This window comes from Xenopus tropicalis, chromosome 5, assembly GCF_000004195.4.
Source record: "Xenopus tropicalis strain Nigerian chromosome 5, UCB_Xtro_10.0, whole genome shotgun sequence".
NCBI classification, from domain to species: domain Eukaryota; kingdom Metazoa; phylum Chordata; class Amphibia; order Anura; family Pipidae; genus Xenopus; species Xenopus tropicalis.
In genome coordinates this window covers 98252541-98272292 of record NC_030681.2, presented here as the reverse complement: position 1 = coordinate 98272292, position 19752 = coordinate 98252541, and the positions used below count along the sequence as shown (strand labels likewise).

At 34.4% G+C, this 19752-nt stretch overlaps 1 protein-coding gene across 1 annotated transcript in view; it reads right to left on the bottom strand.

Moving 5' to 3' along the window:
* Positions 1-18007: 18007 nt before the first annotated feature.
* Positions 18008-19752, bottom strand: part of csmd1 (CUB and Sushi multiple domains 1) — a 716970-nt gene continuing 715225 nt past the window's right edge. Inside the window, exon 71 of the mRNA XM_031902727.1 lies at positions 18008-19146. Coding sequence (XP_031758587.1) covers positions 18987-19146 — 160 coding nt within the window. The 3' untranslated portion in view covers positions 18008-18986. The remainder of the gene's footprint in view (positions 19147-19752) is intronic.

Here is a 19752-nt window from a genome sequence, read left to right as displayed (position 1 = left end):
TATATAGACGATTACAAACAAAGGAGGGTTTCTAGGCATCTGGTTATTAAGCCTTGTTAATAATTTAATCAATACTGGTAACAAAGAGATTGCACACATAAGGGAACATCCCTTTCCGTTTGAAGATAAATTGTAACCTTTATTATTATTATTATTATTATTATTATTATTTTTGCTAAATCCACACATTACAATTAAAATTAAGGTCCAAGTATTTCTCCCTGGTAGTATCAGTTAAAGATTCCTAAAACTAGTTGTACTTCCAGCAATTAAAAAATATCAGAAGTGCAAAAAAAGGCACATTGCAATTTTTTGCATTTTGCACAATGCCTTCTTCCAATATTGACTTAACTTTGACTTGACTGAGTTGGGTATTGCAGCCTCAATGTCTGCTTTTCTGCCTAACACTAAGGGCCAGGTTTATTCATATTTGAGATTAGAGCTCATTTTTAAATATGTATTTATCAATGGGTTAAAGTTAGAGTTTAACATTTTATAAATACGCTTATAAAAATCCCATAGGCATGAACAGAATGTAGGGGAGTTTTTTTGCAGCGAACTCTAATCTAACACTTTGCTAAATCTGCCCCAAATACTCATTTACTTTTGACAGAGAAGGGTTCAAAGTGCAAAAAAGGTGCAAGCTACATTATCATATATTTCTGTCTGCATTTGGCAGTACTTTATTCTTGAGGGGCAAGCTTGGGTAGACACATATACCCCTTGTAAACCCTAAATTGTACTACCATGCATATAAGCTGGGCACATCCCCCCACCCAAACCATACTGTTTGTATTAATATAGCTTCTCCATTGGTCAGCACCACCACATTTTCCTAAAGCAAATAGCAGCTTTCACCCGCCATTTTCCCTCTCACACATCTTTAAACATATGAACTGTAAAGTTCATGCAATGAAGAACGCAGGTTTACATTGGCAGAACTTTAGTTCACAATTCACAGAGTATCTATGGAGGCCAGCAGTACCATCTCTTCATCGGCTGCTAGATTGGAGGGTGTATTTGGTAACCTGAGTTGCGAAGAACTATGCATGCTCAGTTAGCCAAGAGCCAAAGTCAGTTCCTAAGGGAGGCCGAATGGGTTAGAGGAGGAGAAGGAATCCTAAGTGATAAAGGGGATACCACAGCCTTACTTTCTTGTGAGGGGGTTTATATGTCCTTTAAATGAGAATAACTAATGGGCAAGAGCAAGGAATAAGGGTGTAATAGATACATTATACATATATAATGTACAAATAAGAGCTTATCAGCTACATATATACTCTCTTTTAAATTGATTTTTTAAATTAAATTGATATGTTAGCTTGTCTCAGAGATTCTGAATCCATTCAAGTAGATTGACTTGGTCTGTTAATGGAAAGGAGACTTCAAGGAGTTTCTCAGCATATTGGAATCCAATTTAGAATGAGTAATCCAACCTCATTCCATGCAAATTTGCACTTTGGAGAGGTGGTTCAATTACCCATTGCACTAGAACCTTTTATTGGTTTACTAATGTAACATTGTAGAAATATTTCCCCATGATGATTGAATTACTTTTTCCTAGAGCAAACAGAACTGCATTATATTTATTTTTAAAAACCTGCTCTAAAATACATTGATAAGGTAATTTTTTTTTAACTTTCTTAAAATACATTTTAAGGAATGGACAATATAATAAGGGAGGAAAAAATCCATTCTGGTTCGTTCCCTTGGGTTCTCATTAAAGATACTGCAATTTCTAATCTTTTTCAGATGATTTCCATGATTGAATCCTTGACATTGAACCCTCAGCAAGAAAAAGACTTTATCTTAAAAAAAGGGTTTTTTTCACAGCAAAGCTTCAGAAAAAAGGATCCATTTCATTAGAAGAATTCAGGTTTACACACAGAAACTTCATAAAGACTAGATTTATAAAAATCCTCTGTACTTGCAGCATGTCAGATTTTGTCTATACTGATAATTGCAGAATTCCCCCTATGTTGGTAACGTAAATATATTTATTTTTGTATCAATCATATTTATTTCAATTATATATTATATGCTACATGAAATACTCCCATGAGATTTTTTTTTCAGAGATGTACAGTAAGTTAAGTAAGGGTGGGGAGGCAATTGGTTCATACTGCTGCTATAGTACATGCAAAATATTTGCTGTAGTGACGTGAAAAACATTTATAAATAACATAATAATAAGTGGATAACAATATTGTTGCTTCACTTATGAGCCCTCTTGATCCTCTGAGATGCACTTGTACAGGATTTATGAGCGTATTTATGAAGTATAAGATGAGGAAATCTAGAAGAATTTCCCTTGTGGGAAGATGTATGTAGGACAAACATCTAGGGGCAAATTTACCAAAATTGGAGTTTAGCGCTTAGTAGATAAAAACTCACCCATGTTCTATTCATTCCTATGGGATCAAATGGTGAAAGTTAGAACTCACCATGTAATAAATATGCTTTTAAAAATCCCATAGGAATGAATAGAACATGGGTGAGTTTAGTCTATTAAACTCTAAACTCACATTTTGATAAATGTGCCCCCTAGACTAGTTAAGTGAAAAAGTTGATTATTAACTATGAATCACATAAAATGTTACTTTGAATATAAGCATAATGCGTACTAAAGTCATTAATCTTCATGTGGTCCTGCACATAGGCAGATTTTCAATAAGGCTAGGGGAGGCTAGGTCTCCCCAAACCTGTAGCCTTACTAACTACCTCTGCCAGCGCAAGCAATCTCACTAACTGTGTAAAGTCCTTTAGCTCAGTCCAAAGGGAACAGTCTATATACTGTAAATCTTTAAGCACTCCTTTATTACTGTCACTTTAATTATACTCACTCCAGAAAACTCAGTGGATGCTTCACACAGAACCTTATGGTTGAACGTGATGGACGTAGCTACTCAGGTAGGATCCCCCTGCAGGTGATTGTTCCTCCAGTCAGGACTCCTCACAGGATCTCTGTCTCTCCAGGTACATGATCTGCCTTCCCTGTACAGCTTCTTCCTGAGCTGCTCACCTCCCTCAGCCCACGTGCAGCTTCCTGAGCTCTGGAGCTTTCTTTCTCCTCTTCTGACTTCCTCTGCCAGGCTTTCCAGCTTCCCTTTCCTTTTAGTGGCTCCCAGGCTGCTTTGCAACATCCTGCAGCCTTGAGCTTGCTGTTCAGCTTGGTGCTCCCCTACAGGAGGGGGGTAAGTGCAGGGACTGCAGGGATCCAGCACTACCTCCCTACATTAGCTTTAAGTCAGTCTATGTATGGCCCATCTTTAGCCTCCCCAAACAATAAATTTACCCTCTGCCTATGGTCCTGCAATCAATATGAAAGTGATGATTGCAGCTTTCTTAACTTCCCATCTGTAGTTCCAAAGCCAAATGCAATAGTAGGAAGTGCAAGTCCCAGAGAAAGATATGAAGCACCCTAAAACAATGGGAATGTGTGCGAAAATATTTAATGTGACAAATATGTAAAGTGACAGCGCCATCTAAAGTAATGTTCATTGTAAGTGAATGGAGATGTTCCTCCAGCAGTCACACAGTGAATCATCTACTCACCAGACTCAAATAGGAAACTAGGCACTTCAACAGCATCCATTACAACCAGGGAGATGACAATGCTTCATGTAATCCCAGTAAATGCGTCAATACTCCATTTGGAGCCCCAAGTGCTCACATAAGAGATAAAATCCAATTTTGTGCAATCTGTTAATTAAAAGGTATAAAAAGCAGCCAATGGGCCACTTACAAACATCCACTTGATACAATGCATTTGGTAAAGAGGGTCATCGCATTTCACATGGTACTGTGCCACGGTTTCTCAGGAACAAAGTCGTATGAAGGACATGAGGGCCACCCATGAGAAGGTTATAAAAAATATTGTTAAGATCCCTTAAAAAGGAGATGATTAAGTATATAAAGTATATAGTGAATAAAGTACCCTCTTGTGTAAAATATAAGGATATTATATGTCACCAAGGAGTTTCATAACCATATAAAAGCACAAGGCCGAAAGGCAAGTACTCTATGAATGAACTTGCACTTGCGCCCAGAGGTTTCCTTGTTTTGACCTTTGTGCCAGTTCCTGTCTTTTATCCTTGCTGCCTGCTGTGACCTTCACTAATAAGAGGTGCCAGTCCCAGGGCCCCCACTATACAGACTGTAACACATGCAGTTTCTTAACTTACCTAAAAAGTTACTAACAAAAAACAATGTTATATAGCAGAAAAGTTTAAAATTGTACCAGTTTTCCCTCCAGATATATCTTTTACCACTTACATAACTGAAGTAAAATAAACTGTCCAAAGGTATATTCGTGAAGGATGATAAACATACTGAAAGTTAAGGTGGCAGAATACCCCCTTGTATAACATGATTTTAGTGAATAGAGCTTGTGCTGAGCATACTTTTTGCCTATTGTTTTACATTACTCTATATTTCTTAAAGGAGAAGGAAAGTCATTTAGACATTTTACTGTCAATAGATTTGCCACATTAGGGCCACCTAGAACTTTATATTTATTGTGCAGAAACAATCACTATACCTGTAGAAACAGTTTTAGAAGCCTTCTCCATTTGCTTAAGACAACAGCTGCCATTTTAAGTAGCTTCCTGCCTGCAGTCTAGCCATTACAGCTCAGATCACACATTCCTAAGGGAGGGGGGAGGGAGTTCTTAGCATTCTTGTGGGAGGGGGAGCAGGATGGGGAGAGAGAAGAGACCACAGGAATTAAGGATGTTTCTGAGAGAGGAAGTCAGACACTGGTACATCATGTTTACAAAAAAAGAGACAAGAAATGCTGTGTTTCTTTTGATAGAGGACCCAGTACAGCATTACTAGTGCTTATGGCTGTATTTACTGTACATAGACATTTCTGATAAAGCTTACTTAGGTATTTCAGGAGATTAGTGGCAAAACAAAAAATATGTTAGGGACAATCCTACTCCAGAGCTGGACTGAAAGATACAGGCACTCTACCCCCCCCTCCCATCCCCAATTCTTCATGCAGAGTGGGTGCCATTTTTCCCACGTACATTGTGCCTCCAGTTATGCCCTAGACACCTGCCTACCCTGTCCGTCCACAGTTCCCTATTTACTGAACTCTTGTTAACCAAGGGTGAATGCTGCCAATTTAATGTTTTATTTACTTTATGTAACTGCAATGCATAATTTGTAAGGGGGAAAACATATCCAAAATTCTGTTAGAAGTATCAAAAAGGCACATATATAATACAAAGATAGTATCTAATCAAGACACATTTTCAGGCTGAAAGCACAAAATCTGGCTCCTCGTGTGATTTATGAGAAGCAAATAAGTCTAAATCTTTATTGCCAAACCAGGCTGAAATCAAATGCTGAATGTGACAGTATACATTAGCGGATATTTATGAAACAATAAATTGTGAAAAGAACAGTCAGATTTCAGAAACAACAGATAAACTGCAGTTATCTGGAAAGCTTATGCCAAGAGATTTGTCAAGTTAAAATGCTGTTTTTGGTACCAAATGGACTATTCTATACAAAACAAAGACAAAATGAATTTTACTCTACCTCAAACTAAAAACAGAATTATACACACATGGGAGGTGTAATAAAAAAAAGGAAAAAATAAGCACAAATGTGATTATTTTTTCCTTCGTGCAAACAATTTTCCCTAAAAGGCAAGTTTTTAAACCCATAACAATATATTTAAGGCATAAAGAGATTTTGTTAAAAAAAATATACTAAATACGCCCTGACAGACTTGGGATTGTTTGTTTAACTACATTAACTACTATTCCTGGTGTGGCAAGTCCTGCACTCCTCTGCTACACTTATCAGATTCTTTATGAAATCTAGTATTTAATTCTTCATTTTAATAAGGGCTCAGTTTTATATGCATCTGGCTTTTCCAAGGTTAAAACTCTCAAATGGTTGGCTTTTTTATTGTACACTACAGGTATCCTGTAACAGAATGAAAGAATGATGTAAGCTACAATACAGCAACAATGTCAACAAGGACACTAAGGTATTTTGTGCAAAAAGCTACACAGAATAACTAAAGAAAGCCTAGATCCTTCACTGTATGTTTTTAACTGCTAGCCCCCTGCAGAGCCCCCCCCCCCCATCCCCAAGCACATCCATGCCAGCACAGTAAAATGTGAGGTTATTTTAAGTTACAAATGTAATTACATAGCCTTAACAACAGTTCAATATTTTTTTTCAGTAGTAACAGATGGCCTCCTTATTGTCAAGGCCAAACGGCCCTTACGGGAGTTAAGGCCAGGACCAAGAAGGAAGCTATGCTCAGAATGTCCAAAACTTAGTATCCAAGATGTTAAAAAGGAGCAGAGCAGAGAGTAAAAACTAGTAGATCAAGCCGAAATTACAATTTTGGCACAACCAGGAGTTTTCTGAGAAAAAACCTATAATCGGACATTAAACCTGGGTACGGAGCATCCTTTCATTTCGAATTTGGTGTCGAAGTGTGACATGAGGACATCACATGTTGGTGCCCATCAGTGTTATGGTGCCAGGGAAACCACAAGGCACATATAAGTATCTTGGAGCACATGCTACTGGGACGACATCTGCCCAGCAGTGCATCTGGTAGTGCTCATTACAACTGTAATTGAAATAGTGGCATTAGGGATTGTATTAACTGGTGGATACCTAATATATTTGCATACCCCAGTAAATTGGGGTTTCTCTATAAATTAAATCATTTTAACTTTTCTAAATTTAAAGAAGAATGGGTTTTGTTTTTCACTCCATATATCTAATAATAGGACTGTCTGCAATAGCATATCAGGCACAGCTCCCAGGCTACAATACTCCATGCCCCACACCCATGTCCAGCAAAAGGGGGGTTGATTCCCCCCCCCCCGCTGGGCCAATAATATACCTTCTTGTTGGGAGGCTGGTCGACAATGGCTGCAAAAATAGAAATTGAATTGTTAATCAAAACTGATAAATGTTTTTTTACATGGTGGGGCAAATTCTAGCTATTTTCTCTTTAATATATATTAAATATATAAATGTTCTCTCTACTGGTGTTCCTGACTGGTCCCTGTGGAGGACCAAAACATTGGACTTTGCATATGATTAAATATTTATTTTTGATCTATTTAAGAGCAGACCTTTTTTAAAAATATATAACAGAACTTTTTATATATATATATACACACAAAGGATGGCACACCGCTAAATAACATACCTCGGGTGCTCGGTAAAAAGTTCTTCTTGTTAAAAAATCAAAACATATATTTAAAGTAGCATAAACAGCCGACGTAACGTTTCTCAGGGCATCCATGCCTTGTAACACACCTCTTAAATAACCAAAAACCAATTAACCAATAGGAAGCGACCTCACAGTGAACTGCCATAAAGTGGCTGAAGTCATAAAGCAAGTGAAAGTGCTGAAAAGTGCGGTAAAGTGTTCAGTGCTAGGCAACATCAGCCTAATAAAGTGTTAAGCAGCATTAGTATAATAAAGTGACTTAATAAAGACTGTAAGTCCAAGAATCACAAACATGCATAATATCATATAAAATCATACAGAACTGCATATAAAAAAATTAATATAATAAAATTCCATACAGTGAACATTTATAGTGAGAGGTTAATGTGCAACATGACACTTTCAAAGCAAGGAAATGTTAATGCGCAACTTGCATTGCATGTTTTTTCGCATTAACATTTCATTTAGTACCTGGCACATTAATTTTATTATATGAATTTTTTTATATGCATTTCTGTATGATTTTATATGATATTATGCATATTTGTGATTCTTGGACTTACAGTCTTTACTAAGTTTACTATATATATATATATACACACTGTGTAAGATCAGCTAAAAAACACAATGTTTTCTGCTTTATAGTTTGCAGGATTTAACACTCCTAATTTATCTCTGATATGCAAAAATGTATGTTAAGTAAAAAAAAAGTTTACTCTTATTGAAAGCAATAGGGTTATCTTTGGATAAGGAATAAAAGATAGGTACAGTAGGTAAGAAAGAAACTGTTTCAGAAACATATTTTGTCTGACATATACAGATTTCGAATTTCAGTATATACAGTAGATGAATTGTGACTAGTGCTTCACTGTAAAACATATTTGATAGAGCTAGCTCTGAAATTTTATGTTTAGAGATTTCTTATCTATGTCCTATCAATCCATTTTTTTCAGCAGTTTTTGGAGTGATAAATCTTGACTGGTATAAAAGAATGCATTTTTCATTCAAGCACTGCGCATATTTCAAGGTTTAGTATTTCCTTTGATATTTATTTGCACTATTTTTCCACCTCATTTTATGGTATTTTTTTCTTAATAAGAAGTACACTTATTTCACAGGAGTTGTTAAAATGACCCTATTACCCAATGGGTCTTTTTTGTATAAACATATAATTATTCACCCAGCTTCAATGTTAAAAAATAGTGCCATTGTTTTAGAGAGAAAGGCTATGCAAAATAATAATTGTTGTCAAAATGGACTAACCCAAAAGAATGGTTTGACAATATGGATGATCTTCTGGGATATAGATATCATGATATTCTAGGATAAATTTATTAGAAATATAGTAAGTTAGTTATGTGTTGAGTGCAGGAGCCAAAGTTTTTTTGTCAGTCATGGATTCGCTGCAAAATTCCGCATTTTTTTTGTTAAACTGGCATAAAAATTAGCAGCAACAAAAACTTGCTGAGTGAGTGAAAAGGTCACATCAGAAAAGGTTGCTCTCGCATCAAAAAAAGTTACAGTCGTTTCAAATAAGTTGCGGTCACAACAAAAGTTTGTGCCAAAAAAGTTGAGCGGTAGCTGCATTTCATGAATTTTTCGTCATTCTACAAATTTTATGGTGAAGCCAACTGGGACAGATATGCTCATTGATATCTTGAATGAATATTCAGAGTTTGTCTTCACTAACTCATAAACTCAGCTCAAACTAGGAGCAAAGCTTGTTGCAAAATATAAATAAACAGACACAGAAAATGACAATCTATCATACAAAATTTAATTGAGCCTCTGATTTTGCCTTTATAGTATCATTAGAGCATTTCATAGATGTATTACAATATCTCTATCTATATACCAGTGTTCTTTTTTTTGTATTAAATGATACATTTTATTTCAACAGGCCACTTCATTATTACATATAGTTTAAGATAGAAATTAAAAATCAGCTATAGATTATACAGTTGCAATTTTCTTATTTATTGTAAAAAAATTAACAATTTAGCTACATTAATGAAAAAGTACAGCATATTTATTAATTTTACAAATTTTTTTTCATAAAAATATATCTCTGTACAAAATATTCTCTTGCACCTACTGTACTTCATGTCAGCAGCATGTGATGAAATGGTAAAATGACAGCCTGCTGGAGTTATGTTGGCTCCCATCCCCTGGTTTTATTGAAAAATTTGCTTGTCCCCGTGACAATTCATTCATAAAACACATTATTGCAGCTAGCCTGAAAAGTCAATATATGCAAGCAACTGCTGAAACCGTTTTTTAAGCACATAAAAATACAAGTATAGCAAATATTTTAATACCTTTGACAACAGATCTTTTTCCAATGAGAATGTCATCACCATTTTGTATAATATAAATTCATCTTATAATTCTCCATTAATGTTTTCTCTAGTGGAAAAATATAACAATCAAATATATGTTTATAATGCTCAACTCTCTTATATGCACATAATATAGAACATCCACGCAATACTTAATTTCACCCCCCCAAAAGAATAACCGATGAAAAGTCGTATAAACAGATGGAAAACTTCAAATTAATATCACATTTAAGAGGCATTTATACTAAGCCAACTTTGGTCTTAGGGAGCTATATCTCCCAAGTATTTAAACTATATTCATTACATATTTATGTGGTAATTAAAGAAGTGAAAGTCTGAGGAGTAAAGAATAAGCTGATTGACACAAAAACATCAACCATATTTTGTTTGGAATGAAAGGCACAGCATTTTTCAAATTATTTCTGCACAATTACTCTTGCCAGATGATGATGTTTCATGTAATAATACTTATAATATTTTATAATAAGTATTGAATACACTAATCAGTAATCTGTTACATACAGAATATCTATTACATAAAGACAAAAACTAGTTCTCAGGTCCTGAAAGATTTACACTGACAATGAATTGCAAATTCTTTAAATACATTTCTCATTAATCCAAGATCAAAAATTGATCATTTTTTTTTCAAATATCACTGAGATATAATGATGACAGACTGCTAACTTCAAATGTTTTAAAAATGAGGATCTTCTTTTACCCTGCATCTACAACCGAGACAATGGAGTTCCTGTTTAAGATAAAGCAGTTTTTTTATCTGAAATATAAAAGAAAGTCTGTCTTTTGCTAAAACATTTTACAATAGCAATTTTTGTTTTCTCACATTTATAACAGTTATTTCATTGTATTACTTATCAAAAATGTGATAAAATTGTTGCACTGTTAATTATGATTTGATTTTTCAAGCCATTTCATCTTAATTACACAAAAGCAGTTTTTTAAATCTAAAAATGTATTTCTATCCCTGAAATAATTTATATCATGAAATCATGAATGCCAATTAAAACCTGCACTGCAGAATTTTGTTACTTTTTATATCTAACACAAATATTGCAGACTATATTTATTTTTATAGACCCTTCGCAATCATATTCAACACTCTGTAAATGATAAACCTTTAATTATTACACCACATAGTTGTATACTCAGCCCGGGAATGCAAAGTGTTCAACAGTGTTTTTATTCACCAGAATTTTATTTAGTGAAGACCATAGTGTATATGCATAAAATGGCAATGAATTTAAATGTTGTCACAAGCTCTGTATGTTCAGGATGAGGGGCTGATTTATCAACTTTCAAATTTACATTTTTCTGCATTTCGTTTTTTTTTGTGCAAAACCTCTAAAATTCGAATTATGCCTTCCAAAAAAATATGCTATGTATTATGTGCAAAAAATTAAAAAAAAAATTCTAATGTAAAACTTGAACATCTAAAAGCTTGTGAGTTCATGCAGAAGTCAAAGGGGATTGTCTTAGGCAAAATGTATGTGTTTATTTCAATTTGAGTTTTTCAAATTTTTTGGATAATTTGTAGACCCCATTAATAATTACGAGGAGAATTCGATGCACTCAAGTTTTTTTTGCAGTTTAATTTGATCAATATTCAATTTTTTTAGTGAATAAGCAAACATTCAAGTTTAGTAAAAGGTCACATTTATCCAAACTAAAAGAAAAATTCACAAATTTGAAAATTGATAAATAAGCTTCTGAATGGTGAATATATATATTTCCTGCTGCTTCACTTTGTTATTGTCACATCTTAAAACAGACTCTTTCAAATTGTAAATGTAGTATCTGAAAGAATAAACATTTGAAAACAAATAAATATATATGCTGCACTGAGAGAGTCACAGCATATAACTGGTTAAGGGAAGTTATTAAAAATAATAAAAAATATAGATGTCTCAAAAAATGTGTTGCCAAAGGAAATGGCCAGAACCCCTGGCCCAAAAAAAACAGAATTTAGAAGTCTCTAAGGAAAATTCTTTTTCCCATTTATGTGTAGTATGATGTCTTTTTTTTTTTCTTTTAGGACTCTCCACTGTCCAGTCACCAGTCCCAGAAGGCAACACTGCTTCCCCAGCTCTATTAAATTCTAGAAACCCATGATGCATAGGTTAAAGAGGAGTTGATGGGTTCCATAGGTCTCTTACACAGGGCAGTTATACAGTCAGAAAGTTGGTTCTAAAAGAAGATCCATGTGTGTTTTGTCATTAATTACCACTCATCCCCTGGCCATACAGTAGAGGGTATTATTCTACTAGTCCCTATATTCAACCTTTCAAAGAATGAGGGTCCTAGCATGGTTTTACATTATTAAAGAAAATGATTACTATGCAGGGGGGAAGTAGGCATTTCCAAGGAGTCATGCCTGACGTGTTTCCTAAAAAATCTCTAAAGGCTTTGGAGAAATGTTAATATTTTCTACATTGATCACTGCTTTTCTTACATGAATATGCAAGTACTGTAACATCTCAATGTTACAGTGTACAACATCTCAATGTTACAATGTAGAACATCTCAGTGTGAAATATGAAATTTCAAACTTTTATAAACATCATGTTATAGTAAGTATTGCATTAAGAAAAAGTGATAATAGGTTAAATCTATGCCATTGTCAGTTGTAACTCCCAAAGCGGTTAACTGGCTTTCTGAAGTGAAAAAATATATCAAGCTCAAAACTAATGGCATGGTCTGTTTGTGTATGTTGTTTTTGTTACATTTCTATTGATTTCCAATGTGAAATATAATATGATCCTTTAATCACCTTCTCAACTCTCCTGTTTAAATGTCCTTATTTCTAATTCTTTTCAAAAGGTTTTGAAGTACAGAACAATGAACAAACTAGAACAGCTATGTCAAGGAAAAAAATACAGTGATTTCTTGGGACAACTAAATAAAAGACAATGATTTATTAGATACAGAAACACCGCACTAAACTCTACTTAAAGGGAAGGTTTAACCACAGGGTCCCTTTTTATTGTAAGGAAGCTTGATTTTTTTTGGGGGGGGACATACACTTCTTGTAGTGTACTTTGACTAGCAGGATAAAGACAGGTTAACAGAAAGAAAGAAAGAAAGAAAGACGAGCCAGATGACTATTTTAAAATGTAGAGTTAAATGTACACAGATGTTCAGTATACATCCACACTCTAGACCTTTAGACAGCAAGTACAAAATACAGGTACAAAGCACCTTCCTTAGCAGAATTTTATAAGTACTGCAAACAGGAGGGGCAGGTGATAGGGACCACATACAGTAGATGTCCTTTTGCACTCCCCTAACTTACTCATCACTAAGAATGCACTAGCCAGTAGGGATGTAGCGAACATCGCCAAAAATGTTCGCGGACCCGTTCGCGGACTTTCGGCAAAACTCGCGAATATTCGCGAACTTTGCGAACCCCATAGACTTCAATGGGAAGGCGAACTTTAAAACCTAGAAAAGCCATTTCTGGCCAGAAAACTGATTTTAAAGTTGTTTAAAGGGTGCCACGACCTGGACAGTGGCATGCAGGAGGGGGATCAAGCAAAAATTTATCTGAAAAATACTTCGTAAAAAAACCGCCAAAAAAAAACGCAAAAAAAAACCCGCCAAAAAATAACGCAAAAAAATAACGCCAAAAAAAAACCGCAAGCTATTCCTATGTATATGCATAGGCGATAAAACGAAGCGAAAAAAACGCGGCGGAAACAGAAAGGCGAAAAAATGCGGCGCCAATAAAAAAGAGGCGAACCCAAAGTGGCGAACATCGGCAAAAGTCCGCGAATTTGCGCGAACGCGAACACCCGATGTTCGCGCGAATTAGTTCGCCGGCGAACAGTTCGCTACATCTCTACTAGCCAGGAGCACCAGGGTTGCAAGGTGCTTGGAAGCCCTGTATTTACTTCCTGCTTACACCTGGATAGTCAATAAAGGGCTGCATTTTACTTGCCAGCACTATGCTCTAGGTATCTAGCCTTAAACAAATAGCTTGCATGCAAACATAGAATGATAGACTTGAATAATATAATATTAAATGAATAACAAACTTTAAACAATTTTATTATTTAAAAAATATGGCATTTGCTGTGTAAATCACTTTCCAATTTGAAAATAGAAAATAAACAATTGTTATTTTATAACCATTTTTAGATTTACAATATAAACTATTGAGAACCATGGCCTTACTCACAAAAAACAATAACAGAATGGAAAAAAACCTGAAGCCCTGCCCTGTCCTGTTTACATTTAAATGGCAGGTTGTTATTTAATTAAAGTTGTTTAACTACATTTTTTTTAATAATTACCAACCCTGCTTGTATGCAAACACAAAATGATGGACTAGAATAATATACTGAACATGCATATTAGTTTAAATACAAAACATTTTTGTTTAAAATTAGGGCAGTTGGTGTGGAAATCAAATTTGAGATTACAAAGCAAACTACTGCTCTTAGTCATGTCACTATATTTATTTTATATAATAATTGGGCATTTGGCTAAACATAACTGAATTTATAGTTAAGAGATTTGTAATTCACTTTCACTTATTACATCTCTCACATTTACAAAAAAGGAGTGGGGGCAAATTATTGAGGACATAGAGTGCAGTGTTTCTGAAACTGTTAGACTCCCTTAGTAATTAAAATGGTCTGCTGGGCTCCCTTTTTTCAATACAAGGCGGTAGCTGCTACAAGTACACAGGAACTAAAGCATCTATAAAACCATGATTTTTTTTATAAGAGAATTCTACTTAAGCTTAAGATTCTGTTTGCACGAAGCCTAGTATAATATTCATTCTTCACGGTGTATAGTTTAAAACTGAATTAAAGCAGAGTATTGCTAATAATATGTGGTGGACAACTAATTCAGTTATGCAATTACACTTTAAGCCAATAAAACTTGCTCAATGTGGATAGTAATTTTTCCTAATTCTTTCTAATGAAACTAGGAATGCATCAATTCCCAGATTTGGTTTGGAATTCAGCCAAATCAGAACCATTTTTATCAGGATTCAGATTTGGGTGAATCCAAGAGCCAGGCTCTGAACTGAATCCAAAGCCTATTTAATGAAAAAAATTGCAGCATGCCATTTTCCCCTTTATTTGCCGCACATCCAGCTTCCTCTTCTGGGTTCGGATATGACTCATATGGTACATCCTGTAAATGAAACGTAACATTTTTTTCTATGATTAATTAGTTACGTTACATAATTAAAGTTTGTTAGCTTTAACGTAACCAATGGAGTCATTGTTTGTATTCAAGCTGGGCTTTTTTTTTTTTCTAAAGATGTATTCCCTTGGGTTAACCATTGTTCCATTGACTCTGTCTGTGAATATATTTTTGGTATGTGGCTTTATGCACATAATTGTAAACTACTTTTACACTGGTGAAAAAGAAGTGCTCATCCTGTTTCATCGATTCATCGAGAATTTATAGTTTAAAATAGATACTGACACATTTAAGGTTTTTACAAAAACAATGTTACTTTGAAACCCTTCCTAGCAATAATCTAATGTTTTTAAAGGAACACATGGCCACCCATGTATAAACAGTGCTTCTTATTAGTTCTTTTGCTGGCCTCCATTGCTACAACCACCACACCACAGGATATATAAACCTAAAATAATATCAAAAATGGCTAAGGGTGCTCTTTTAAGCATATATTCTAAGCAAGCACTTCTGAAATTTACATTAAATATTAAGTATATAAATATTATTTTATATTCTCCCACCGACTGTGCAGTCGGAAGAACTAACTAGCACTAGCATGTAGAGCTGTTACAAAATGTATTATATTAACAGTTTAAAATTAGTTAATTAGCCTTAAAACAAACCAAAAATAATCATGTAAATTTCAAAAGTGCTTAAGAGGGCACCTTGAGCAATGTTATTTTTTTCAAAGGTTTCTATTAATTAGGGCGTATATGTGAACCAACATTGGCTGCTGATTCAGGCAATGTAGCCTCAAATAACGGCCTGTGTAACCAACATCTAGTTGGGGGTTGGCAAATTTGCTTGCCTGTTGGACAGGTTTAAAAATCTCATCATGCAAAACTAAATTTTTCTATGACTTGATCCTCCTCCAGGTGGCCTGAATGGTATCGCTCCTAAGCTTAAATGGATTCTGTCAATATTTGTATGGTGTACTTTTTATTTCTAAGTTGCACAGTTCACATTGCAAATAATTTCCTCTAATTTAGCAGCCAGTGCTACACATTAGAACTTTCAGATAACATGTTGTTTCTCCTACTTCCATGTAACTGGAGGAGTCCCAAGCTGGACTTGGATTTCTTCCTATTAAGTACTATTCTGGCAATACAGGTGTCAGGGAGCTGCTATCTTGCTACCTTCCTATTGTTCTGCTGATCGGCTGCTGGGAGGGAATGGAGGGGAATGATATCAGTTCAACTTGCAGTGCAGCAGTAAAGTTTGACTGAAGTTTATCAGCGCACAGGTCACATGTCTGAGGGCACCCCTGGAAATAAAGATATAGGAAAAAAACATGTTTTCCAACTACTGTATTCCTTAAACAGAAGCAAGTTGCTTGTTTAACATGTTATATTAGTGCCTAGAAGGGTTTTAAAGTGATGCAGCCTTATTTGTTTATAAAACTATAACAGTATAATTTTCCTTAAATGAAGTAAAATTTGCTTCTCAGTAAGAGAGTTTATATGAGTATTGACATTTTAGGTTCTACTAATATGCATTTTATTTCTGAAATGGCATTCCTGACAATGAAGGGTATAGGCACAAACAGATGCCCCTTTCAGTGATCGTTCTGGTCTCTTAGAGTATGCATAGACTAACCCCACTTCCCCATCTTGTCTGTTGTGAAGTTTTTTAATTAGGACAGATATAATATTTACATATAAATATTAAGTAAAAGAGGTTTTTGAATGTTAATATGGTTAGAGAGAGAACTGAAGTAAAAGAAACCTTAATATTGTTTCTACATGACTTTTAAATATTTTTCTTCATGTAATATACAAAACCCATAAACAAGCTTTTAAATATGTTTTTATAAATGGTGCTTAATGAATTCATCAAATTAAAATGATGCTTAGACATGTCCTTTATGAGGCTCTGTTCTGTTATATGGCCACCACATGCCTCTGTTCTCTGTTTTTTTTTCAATACACTTATGGTTTACATATAAGGGGTATGTTATGACATAGAGATAATAGGACTTATTTACAACCACAAATGCAGTGCACAAAGGGAAATCTTGGAAGCAATTGTCAATGCACTATTTTTTCTCAATTCCAGTGTCATTGCTGTCATGACTCTGTCATTTGACGCTATATACTGTAGTTTCAATGACAGACCTAAGTTTGCTAATTCTACATATATTCATTGAATATATATAGATACAAATACAATTTTTACTCTATCCAATTTTTAATAATTTACTAAATAACTAGCAGGATTTTCTTAATAACTGATACATTATTTATGCAAGCATACCAGTATACTATAAAATAAATTACACTGTAGACAAAACCCTATATGATATGGATTATTTTGGCAGTAAGGCATTTTTTCTGAAAATATGCATTTTGAGTGAAGTGCTGTAGGTTCTTAATTAAACTACTTATCGAGTGATGCATATATCAAATGAAACAGATCTGTAGATCTGCAGATCTGAATGACTGAAAACAGTGTATTGTCTGTGCTACTTTCAAACACATATTATTCTGTTCATCCAGAAATAGTAAGAATAGAAGACAAGAAGTTAAAATGCCCACTTTAAACTTTCCAAAAATTGATAATTTTGGGTAATATTGGTTCAGAGCTTACATATTAACCCTACTTAATATGTTTCATTATTGCCCAGAAATAGAAAACAGCAAGGAAAACAATATCCTGTTTAATTGTTCACACGCAGATATTATTTGCTAAATTAGTTCATTTCAACCTGGCTCAACATCTTCCCATGTCTAAAATGAATGGACTTTATGATCCAAATCTCACAGGCTCCAGTCAGACACTGGTAAATCCATTTAATTAATGATCACATGAATGAGTGTTAATAGTCATTAGATAAATGAAATAATAGACTCCTCCTTCGTGATTCATTTAACTAACAACTTAACAATGGGATTTAGGCTTGCAAATTAATCCTATTAAATGTGTTGTCACACCAGCCCATTATCTGCTCATTTCGCAATTTGCCTGTGTATGCAACTTTAATAAGTTGATATGGAAACTCAAAAATAGTGCGTGGCACAACTTCAATATAAAACTGTGGAAAATGACAAACAATAGAATATACCATACAAGTTTTTTGTTTTTTTGGATGTGGATAAAATAGTTGACATTTGCACCAAAATGTAGCACAATCCCATCTGATCTGCTGTTTGCTTTGTTGTGTTCTTTTAGATGTTATTAATGCATCATTCTCAAAGTTTTTTTCTTTTTTTTTTTTTTAATAAATTACTTATTACAATTTGTCAATCACCTGCATTTTAATTGTGTAATACAAACTTTTATGACCAACAACCCTTTTTTTTCCTTTTGATTTTTTTAAGAAAATAAGACATAAAATATATATTGTACAAAAATTGTCTGTTGCTTCTGAATGGAGTTTCTAATGTTGATCGCGATATGATATTTTTGTCATAAAAATGACAAAACATGAGAAATACAGTTCTTTTATCAACAAATCAATATGAGAGATCTATATTAAAAGTGATTTTGTATGAAAGGTATGAAAAATGAATGTGAAATTAAACAATAGAAACAATGTTGTTAATAACCCTGTTCTTTGATGGCATGGTTCTCAGTCATTTCAAACATACTAGTGCAAAAAAATTGTGCAGTAGAATTATGCAACTTCAGCTGAATGAAAAAAATAGCAAATTGGTTCAGAGTACATATAGTGCCTTAAATATCCGGTTGCTTCTTTACTCAGAATGTTTCATTGATTTAATTGTAAAGCATCTTAAATATGTGCAACCATATTTTAAGGTGTCCTTAGTTTCAAACAGTTTAGTTTTTTAGGAACATTCACGTTAATGGAATATAAAAAAAATAAATTTGCGGCGCTATCATTCATTATAGCACCCACAATATTTATCCATGTGCCCACAATATTGCAACTAAAGGTATCCGGCCACATACAAATTGCAAAGTATGAGGCGTTAAAACGAAGTAACTTGTAAAATGAAGTGGAGTAACTTGGCAGTCTTCCTGAAGCATTCTTTGATGGTAAGCACTTGAAGCCAGGAATTTTTCATCCAATCCAATTGTAATTATTTTTTCTTCAGAATTATTTTATCTTCAGAAGGCTTGACTTGGGATTTTAGAGACATGGTTTTGTTAGACGTTACTGCCACAAAGGCAGAAGAAGAAGAAGAAGAGGGCAACGATGGAATATTTGTCCATAAGAGGTATGGCTATGAATCAGTCTTACTGGGCACCAAAGGCTATACAACTGTACAAACTGTGTTTAATGTTGTATCAAATCTGACTGCTTTTGCCTCTGTGGGTTTTAAGTTTGTGTCGTACATAGGATTTTCAAAGGAAGCTTGTCCATTACTGTTTTCATGACCAGCGTACCCATTATACTGAACTTTCGGTCTTGCCCTGTTGAACAAAAAGAAAAACAACATGACATAATATTGACATTTTACTTTTTTTCATTTGCTTGTATTTGTTATAATAGTCTACAGTACAGTTTTTTCTCTCCGTATTTAAAGAGAAACAACAAAGTTTGTATGTAATGTATCGGATCTTGAAAACGTAGAATACTAGGCCTCACATGCTGTAATTGTATGGTTGATCTGCAAAAAAGCATTTGTGTGTGTATGTCCATAGAGCATGCCCTATCAATCTTGTGGGTGTGGTTTCTGAAAAAGGGGAAGCTGCACTTAGGTAGCTGTTTCAGCTCATGAGTCACAACATGCCCAACAAGCAGGGTAAAAAGAACATTTTATTGTAGCTCTTCCTACAGTAAGCTGCCCTCAGATATTTGTATTCTAGTCCAGTACCCAAGTTTATGACTTAAAATAGCTGTGCTTAATAAGGATGCAAAGTACACAAAATTTAATCTCTCATTCAATAATATAGTATGCTTGTGAACTGCCCATAATTAGGCATTCTATAATTCCCTAGCAATTTGATACTATCCTGTTAGTTTATTGGAGATGGACTGAGCTCCAGTAAGTGTTTATAAGCATACACCTCAAAATA